Below are 9,293 nucleotides of genomic sequence, written 5' to 3'. Positions count from 1 at the left end.
ACCAGGTTTCCCAACCTGGCCCACTCAGTTTATTTATATCACAGGTATTGATATGAAGTCACATTACAGACTAAGGAGATATAGATCACCAGTGATTATGAATGTAAGTTCTGTTTATGCTTATGTTTCTATATTGACGATGACATCTCAAATGTTTTAAAATGAATAAAAATATGTTTCTTCGGAAATGCATTGATAACGTATTTGTCATGTTTTACTGGGAACAAATTTCGCAACCTTTTGATTAAAATAGATAATGTGATTTTTATAAAGCATAAACAAAATCGGTCTTTTCTGTCTGTAAAAATGGGGATGTCACATTGGTCCACTCAACTCTCTTTCCACTGCATCCCTCTTCCTTTTCACTGATGGCTTACCAGGTAATCTTCTTCTTTTTGGAGGCAAATTCTTTCGATAAGGAATTTCTGGCCACATATCACTACCATTGAGAGGGTTAATGCTATAATTGTAGCATTTTAGATAAGCCTTTTTACTGTATGATTGGGACACATATGTTTCTGCATCTTGATTTAGGGAATAGATTGCAACTACTCCATCTAAGCATGGTGTCCCTGTAAGTTGCCATATTCTACATACACAAGTCTTAGCAATTAGATCCACTCCATAATCTGTATAAGGCAATAATGACTACAAATTCATAACTAATAACACAAAACAAATAAAAACCATTTGTTGAATTATAAAACTACACGTTACCCCTGTTTAACCTTCAAATCTTGTATAAGCATCCTAATACTTGGACAGATAGTCAAATCCCGTTCAATTCCATCTACTCTTTGACTGGATATCCTCTCCATCACAAATATCCTAATCTCCTCTAGCATAGTGATGATTGGTTTCCTTCTAGCATGCCTAATAGTAGAATTGAAACTCTCATTCTCCCCATTCTCAACTGCATCACAATCTCTTCCCTCTTTAAAAAATGCCTTAGACCAGGTAGTAGGATCTCTATCTATAAGGTAGTCATATGCTTGAGTATCTAAAGATTTGATATTTTCCATTACATGTTTGAACTTCTGTTCAGTACTAGCTTTGACAATCCTCCAAAAAAGCTTCCTGAAATGTTGACCATTAAACCTTTTAGCAAAATTAGCCACAATGTGCCTGGCACATTGTCTGTCTTCAGCTTCTGGACACCTTTCTTTTACTGCTTCTAGCAACCCCTACAAATAACAACAACAAATTTAGTGAAACATGCATAATAATAGATGTATAAATATGAACCAATGCTCACCTTGTGTCCATCAAAAAGAAGGGTAATGCCTGCACCAAGACCACCATCAATGTCATCCATGAGGAGATCTATGAACAATTTCCATGTGGCCTTGTTCTCAACCCCAACTACATCCCATGCTATAGGGTAGATGTGGTTGTTTGCATCCTTCCCTACAGCTGCCAAAACTTCTCCCCTAACAATACCCTTTAAAAAGCAACCATCAAGGCCAATCACACGCCTACACCCTTCCTTCCAACCATCACTTACAGCTTTAAAGCATACATAGTACTTAGAAAACAAAGTTGTGGAATCTAACATGATGTCTACATCCATCCTCACAATAGACCCAGGGTTTGTCCTCAGAATTTCATGACCATATGACCATAATCTCCATAATGTTCAATTAGAATTCCTTCAATTTCTTGTAATGCAAATTTCTTTGCATTGCTGCATTACCCCACACTCACATTTATATTGAATGTTGTTGAAACTTTAGCTTTCATCTTCCTAACACTCATTTTTGGCTTCTCTATAATTTCACTCATAAACTGTTTTCCTAACCACTTATAAGTTACTATGGACCCAAACTTAAACACCCTGCTACAATTATGTTCACTAACTAAAGATTTTATCTAAAAAGTCTTCTCTTTACTCATCCAAGAGGCCCACGGTCTAAATGGACAAGTAGGTGACTTGTTTTTTTGCAACACTTAACTAACAACCTTTGGGAGTCATTTCAGTCCACTTGATAACCCTCTCTAACTCGCCCTGACTCACTGAGTCATGGGTTGACTCAGTGAGTCAGGGCGAGTTAGAGAGGGTTGTCAAGTGGACTGAGTCGATCTGGGACTCGTCGAGTCGTTCTTGAGACTCGGCGAGTTGAGTCGGGGTGGCCCCGCGATTTCTGCCAGGTGAAACTCGTCGAGTCAGGGGGAGTACTCGACGTGTAGAAAGGGAATCCTAGAGAGTTGGTGAGAACGTCTAGACTCGCCGAGTTGTCGTGTGCACTCGCCGAGTCCGGTCAAAGTTGACCGTTGACCATTGACCTGTGTTGACTTCTTAGGGATAGTCAACATTAGAGATAAAAAGTGTTAATTAGAGTCATGTGATGTTATAGGAGGATTAGAGCTCGGAGGATCGAGCACGAGGGATTTCCAGGATTCGTGAGATACCGAGATACGCGAGGTGAGTCTTCTCACTATACTTTACCTTGAGTAGGTAATCAGAGCTATGTGTTAGTGTATGTATGTTATGTGTATGCTATGTGTTGTACTGCATTATTTCTATGTGATTTATGTTGTGCATGATTACAGAGTTGGAACCGGAAGGTTCCTAGAGTTAGAACCTGAGGGTTCACAGAGTTGGGTGCACGGACCCATAGAGTTATATCCTCGAGTGGCTAATATGTGTTTTATGTGTGGTATTTTGGGGAAATCACTAAGCTTCATGCTTACAGTGTTAGTGTTGTTGTTTCAGGTACTAGCGATGACCGTGGGAAGGCGCCGGCTTGATCTGTACACACGCAGGGGACTTTTGATATATTTATGTGATCTTGGGATTTGTATGATACAGATTGGAATTTGAAACTTAATGTTTTTATGAAATTAAATGGGAAATGTTTTTATATTGCGAAAAATTATTTTGAAATTCACGGTGTTACAAGTTGGTATCAGAGCCTTGGTTTGAGGGATTCGAGTACACCTTCGGGCGTATTTGAACTCAAACTGAGGATTTGAGATGTATTTTCAAAAAGAGTAAAAGATTTTTGAAAAACGCAGAGCAAGAGATGTGTGTACAATCAGTCAGCGCCCGAACGGTGATTTCCCAAAATACCTTTATATATTATGTGATATTGACATTGATATGATGTATTCGCATGCTAGAGTAGGCTAGGTATTGCTATTAGGACTAGAGTGGCCTGATTTGTGATGCCTTAGCCTAGGGGGAGGTGAGCTGCTATGAGATGCTTGAGAGTGAGTAGGTAGCAGCGAGGGACTTATGAGAGATCTATTAGAGAGTGGTCTACGCATGATAGAGTACTTGAGACCTGGGATCCGAAGAGGAGGACTTGGAGTGTATTCTGGTGCGGTGCGGACAGTAGTATTGGGCCCGTACTACTGGAAGCACCGAAGCGGTGTGCAGCCCAAGTAAGAATCTTTGGAATGCCAAGAATCAAGGAGGAAAGAGTTGACGAGTGTGAGCATACTCGTGTGGATTCTAATTCATCGTATGTTGTATTTCAGAGGTAGATCTTGGTGAGGACACGTTTGATGCCCGAGAGCAGTGGTACCAGTGAGGAGGAGATCCGCCGGATCATTCAGGAGGAGGTGGTTGCGGCCATCAGGGCAGAGATACCGGAGATGTTTGGGTCTATAAAGACCACATTGATTGAGATGTTTGATGAGTGTTATGCCGCTCTTTCTGAGGCTGCTGCTGCAGCGGCTACCGCAGCGATTGCTGCTGCGAGGCCGCAGGGTGGGGATGCGTTGCTGTTCTGTGAGTTCAGCAACACAAAACCACCAGAGTTTGATGGTACTCAGGACCCAGTGGCATCTATGAGGTGGATATCTGATATTGAGGGGTGTTTCTTCACTTGCTCGTCTCCTGAGCATTTGAAGGTCCGGTTCGCGCTGAACCAGCTTCGCTTGGGAGCGAAGGACTGGTGGAAGTTTGTGGCGGCGCATTATACGCCTGCTGAGCTTTTTGCGGTGACCTGGGAGAGGTTCACCACCATGTTTCGGGATGAGTACGTTCCCCAGGTGGAGAGGGAGCGTTTAGCACAGGAGTTTCTGACCCTCAAGCAGGGTACTGAGTCTGTTACAGCGATCACGAGGATGTTCCACGAGAGGGCGATGTTCTGCCCTGAGCACGTGTCCACTGAGCAGGCACGTATGAGCCGCTACTTGAGCATCTTGAGGCGGGATATTCGGGAGTTCGCTGCGAACTCCTCGTACCGGACATTTGCCGAGCTTCAGGCAAATGCCCGGAAGAGGGAGATCGAGCTTGAGACTCAGGCCAGGGAGGAGGCGGAGTCTCAGGGGAGGGATCGGCGACCGGCACAGTCGCAGCCGGCCGCCAAGCGGGCCAAGCCTGCTGATCCCAGACCAGGGAGCCAGAAGGGCCGCACTTGCGGAAAGTGCGGAAAGGGTCATGACGGAGTTTGCCGAGCGGGGTCTTGCTACAAATGTGGCAAGGAGGGGCACATGGCCAAGGACTGCCCCAAGGGGTTTGCAGTGTGTTTTCACTGCAACCAGACCGGACACCGGAAGGCCGAGTGTCCGCAGTTGCGCGGAGCATCTCAGGGGTCTGCTCCTGCCGCCATCAGAGCTATAGAGAGTCGGCTTGTGAAGGCCGAGGCGCCGAGAGCTCGAGGGAGAGCCTTCCAGCTGACTGAGGAGGAGGTCCGCGCTGCGCCCGATGTTGTGGCTGGTATGTTTCCTTTCATGTATTTATTTTTGATGTTGAGATATTATGCTTATATTATATTATGCGTAGGTACCTTTCTTGTGAACTCTGTACCTGCTTTAGTGTTATTTGACTCGGGTGCGAGTCGGTCTTTTGTATCTTTGGCCTATAGTCAGCATATCAGTGTTAGTCGTGAGGCATTGAGTCGGCCTCTGAGAGTTTCCATAGCTGATGATAGAGTGATTTGTGCCATGGAGGTTTTCCGGGGATGTGTGTTAGAGATTTTCGGGGTTGAGTTTCCGATTGATCTGATTCCTATTGCGATGGGTGATGTCTGTGTCATTGTGGGCATGGACTGGTTGAGTCGATTCGGCGCAGTCATCGACTGCGAGCGTCAGCTGGTGACTATACGAGACCCTAGTGGGGGAGTTCTTTCAGTGTACGGCGAGGGTACACGTTCGGGATCAGCCTTTTGTTCGGCCGCTAGGGCGAGGCAGTGTCTACAGCAGGGCTGTAAGGGTTTTGTGGCGTATGTGATGGATACGCGAGCGACTTCCGAGAGACCGAGTTCAGTTGAGGAGGTACCGGTGGTACGTGAGTTTCCAGATGTCTTTCCCGAGGAACTGTCGGGAGTACCTCCTGTGAGGCAAGTGGAGTTTGGTATTGATTTGGTTCCGGGGACCGCGCTTATCGCTAAGGTGCCTTATCGTCTTGCACCTCCAGAGATGCAAGAGTTATCCTCGCAGCTTCAGGAGTTGCTGGGGAAGGGATTCATTCGGCCGAGTAGCTCGCCGTGGGGAGCACCTATTCTGTTCGTCAAGAAGAAGGATGGTTCACACCGGATGTGCATTGATTACCGGGAGTTGAACAAGCTGACGGTCAAGAACCGTTACCCGTTGCCAAGGATCGACGATTTATTTGATCAGTTGCAGGGAGCATCTTGGTTTTCCAAGATCGACTTGAGGTCGGGATATCATCAGGTGAGAGTGTGGGATGAGGACGTCCAGAAGACAGCATTCAGGACGCGATATGGGCATTATGAGTTTGTGGTGATGCCTTTTGGGCTCACCAATGCCCCGGCTGTGTTCATGGATCTCATGAACAGGGTATGCAGGCCGATGTTGGATCGGTCGATGATTGTATTTATCGATGATATTCTGGTGTATTCGAGATCTAGAGAGCAGCATGAGGAGCATTTGAGGGAGGTCCTTGGGGTATTGAGATCGGAGAAGCTTTATGCAAAGTTCTCCAAGTGTGATTTCTGGTTGCGGGAGGTCCAGTTCCTAGGACATCTCGTTAACCAGGAAGGGATTCTAGTCGATCCGGCCAAGGTTGAGGCGGTGATGAGTTGGGAGGTGCCGAAGTCACCATCTGAGATCAGGAGTTTCCTTGGGTTGGCAGGGTATTATCGGAGATTTATCAAGGATTTCTCCAAGATCGCAGTGCCGCTCACCAGATTGACCCGGAAGGGTGTCGCATTCTCATGGGGTCCCAAGCAGTAGACCTCCTTTGAGACACTTCGCCAAAGGTTGTGCGAAGCCCCGGTATTAGCTCTCCCAGAAGGGATGGAGGATTTTGTAGTATATTGTGATGCATCGATTTTGGGGTTGGGTGCGGTGTTGATGCAGAGGGGGCATGTGATAGCATATGCATCGAGGTAGCTGAAGCCTCATGAGACGAGATATCCCACGCATGATCTAGAGTTGGGGGTAGTAGTGTTCGCCCTCAAGATTTGGCGTCACTACTTATATGGGGTTCGGTGTACGATATACACGGACCATAAGAGTTTGAAGTACTTGATGGATCAGCCCAACCTAAATATGCGACAGAGGAGGTGGTTAGATGTGGTCAAGGATTATGATTGTGAGATCCTGTACCACCCGGGCAAGGCCAATGTGGTGGCCGATGCGTTAAGCCGCAGGGCGGAGAGCACTCCATTGCGAGATGTATGTTTGAGATTGACCATGATAGCTCCGGTATTGGATGCCATTCGTGGGGCACAGGCCGAGGTTGTGCAGCCGGAGATGCAGAAGAGGGAACGGGTCGTTGGTTTGGTTTCAGAGTTCGTTACGGATGGTCGAGGGCTTATGACTTTTCAGGGTCGGATTTGGGTACCGTTTGTGGGTGGTACGCGCACTTCTTTGATGGAGGAGGCTCATCGGTCGAAATTTTTGATCCATCCGGGAGCTACGAAGATGTATTTGGATTTGAGGAAAGAGTATTGGTGGCCCTGTATGAAGAGGGACGTCGCATGGTTCGTTGAGAGGTGCTTGACCTGCCGCAGGGTTAAGGCCGAGCACCAGAGACCGCATGGCAAGTTGCAGCCATTGGAGGTTCCCGAATGGACGTGGGAACAGATCACTATGGATTTCATCACCAAATTGTCGAGGACTGCCAGAGGAGTTGATGCAATTTGGGTGATTGTGGATAGGTTGACGAAGAGCGCTCACTTCCTTGCCATCAGTGAGAGTTCTTCAGCGGAGAATTTGGCGGAGTTATATGTGAGAGAAGTGGTATCTCGGCATGGGGTGCCGATCTCGATTGTTTCGGACCGTGATGTGCGTTTCACTTCCAGATTCTGGAAGAAATTTCATGAGGAGTTGGGTACTAGATTGCATTTTAGTACCGCATATCATCCCCAGACAGACAGTCAGAGTGAGCGGACGATTCAGACGCTTGAGGACATGCTTCGAGCATGTGTGTTGGATTTCGGGGGTAGCTGGGATGCGTATTTACCCTTGGCAGAGTTTTCCTACAACAACAGCCATCATTCGAGCATTTGTATGCCACCCTTTGAGCTGTTGTATGGTAGGAGGTGTCGGACCCCCATTTGCTGGGGAGAGGTTGGGCAGAGAGTGATGGGCAGTACAGATATCGTGCTTCAAACGACAGAGCAGATTCAGCAGGTCAGACAGAGGTTATTGACCGCCCAGAGCCGACAGAAGAGTTATGCAGACAGACGCCGGTCCGAGCTTGAGTTTCAGGTCGGCGACTTCGTTCTCCTGAAGGTCTCTCCTTGTAAAGGAGTGATTCGATTCAGGAAGAGGGGCAAGTTGGGGCCCCGGTATATTGGGTCATTTCGTGTGATTGCGAGGGTAGGCCGGGTAGCCTATCGTTTGGAATTGCCAGCAGAGTTGGGGCAAATCCACGACACTTTTCATGTGTCGCAATTGAGGAAATGTATAGCCGATGAGTCGGCAGTGGTTCCATTAGAGGATATTCAGGTGGATGCGAGCCTGAATTATGCCGAGAGACCAGTAGCCATCAGAGATCGGAAGATCAAGGTTCTGAGGAACAAGGAGGTACCTCTGGTGTTGGTTCAGTGGCAACACCGGAAGGGATCAGAGATGACCTGGGAGCCGGAGCGCGAGATGCGGGAGCAGCATCCGGAGCTATTTTCAGAGCGAGACTTCGAGGGAGAAGTCTAGTTCTAGTGGGGGAGAGTTGTAACAGCCTGTATTTCCAGGTATCTTTATTGTTTTGATTTTTGATGTTTTGAGAGGGGACTCGGCGAGTTGGAGCTCAGACTCGCCGAGTAGGGTCGCGATTCTAGACGCGGGATTCGTCTGGACTCGGCGAGTCCACGTTGTTTAATGAAACCCTAATTTCTCGGGTTTGGGACCTATTTAAAGGGCCTTATGGCCGTCATTTGCACCCAACAGTCCATAGAGAGAAACCCTAGAGTGCCTTAGCGATTTGAGAGAGAAAGGAAGCATTTCTTGACATTTGTGTGTTGTTTAGCAAAGAAGAGGGAGGTTCTAGCCAAGAGGAGACAAAGGAGATTGCTATTCTGTGGATTTGAAGCTTAGCCCTTCAATCTAAAGGTATGATTTCGGCTCATCTCCTATTTTGTGAAGTATAATTGATTTTAGGGTTTCTTGTGACCTTGTTGAGTTGATTGGATGGCCAAATAGTCCCTTGCTAGTGATGAGACTTTGGATCTGGATCCATAGAGGTCCAGAGAGCCTCATTCATCAAGCTTTATAGAGAAAAATGGAGGTTATGACCTTGAGTAGTGATAATTGTTGATAATTCTTCATATATGGTCATATAGAGGTTGTTTATGCACCAAGTCTGGGGCTTTACGTGGTGAATCAGTCTAGGAAGGCCAGATCTATGAATTGTTGGAATAGATCTGACCTTAGAAGCAAGTTTGAGTGATTGCATGGCATGGACTCGCCGAGTCTGATGAGCAGACTCGGCGAGTAGCTTGAAGATTGCCTTGGACCGGCCAGTGAGTGGTCCAGTCGAGTCATGGGTTGACTCAGTGAGTCAGGGCGAGTTAGAGAGGGTTGTCAAGTGGACTGAGTCGATCTGGGACTCGTCGAGTCGTTCTTGAGACTCGGCGAGTTGAGTCGGGGTGGCCCCGCGATTTCTGCCAGGTGAAACTCGTCGAGTCAGGGGGAGTACTCGACGTGTAGAAAGGGAATCCTAGAGAGTTGGTGAGAACGTCTAGACTCACCGAGTTGCCGTGTGCACTCGCCGAGTCCGGTCAAAGTTGACCGTTGACCGTTGACCTGTGTTGACTTCTTAGGGATAGTCAACATTAGAGATAAAAAGTGTTAATTAGAGTCATGTGACGTTATAGGAGGATTAGAGCTCGGAGGATCAAGCACGAGGGATTTCCAGGATTCGTGAGATACCGAGATAC

General features: G+C 47.1%; 1 protein-coding gene across 1 annotated transcript; it reads right to left on the bottom strand.

Moving 5' to 3' along the window:
• Positions 1-315: 315 nt before the first annotated feature.
• LOC145089407 (uncharacterized) lies at positions 316-1,570 on the bottom strand. Its single transcript, XM_079027850.1, has 3 exons — positions 1,256-1,570; positions 729-1,184; positions 316-648 (listed from the first exon to the last, which is right to left on the bottom strand). Exons 1-3 carry the CDS (start codon positions 1,568-1,570, stop codon positions 316-318), a joined length of 1,104 nt encoding a protein of 367 aa, XP_078883976.1.
• Between the last annotated feature and the right edge of the window lie 7,723 nt (positions 1,571-9,293).

Source organism: Lactuca serriola, chromosome 2 (assembly GCF_051521515.1).
Source record: "Lactuca serriola cultivar US96UC23 chromosome 2, Lser_US96UC23_V15, whole genome shotgun sequence".
Classification (NCBI taxonomy): Eukaryota; Viridiplantae; Streptophyta; class Magnoliopsida; order Asterales; family Asteraceae; genus Lactuca; species Lactuca serriola.
The sequence above is the reverse complement of the archived record's forward strand: the minus strand, read 5'-3'. Positions and strand labels throughout refer to the sequence as shown.

Bases quoted from the DNA above. Each gene is read 5' to 3' on its own strand.
- LOC145089407 (XM_079027850.1), bottom strand. From the start codon at position 1,570: ATGGATGTAGACATCATGTTAGATTCCACAACTTTGTTTTCTAAGTAC. The intron at 1,185-1,255 runs GTGAGCATTGGT...TGTTATTTGTAG, and splicing joins TTCTTTTTGATGGACACAAG to GGGTTGCTAGAAGCAGTAAA. The intron at 649-728 runs GTTAAACAGGGG...ATGAATTTGTAG, and splicing joins TGCTTATACAAGATTTGAAG to TCATTATTGCCTTATACAGA.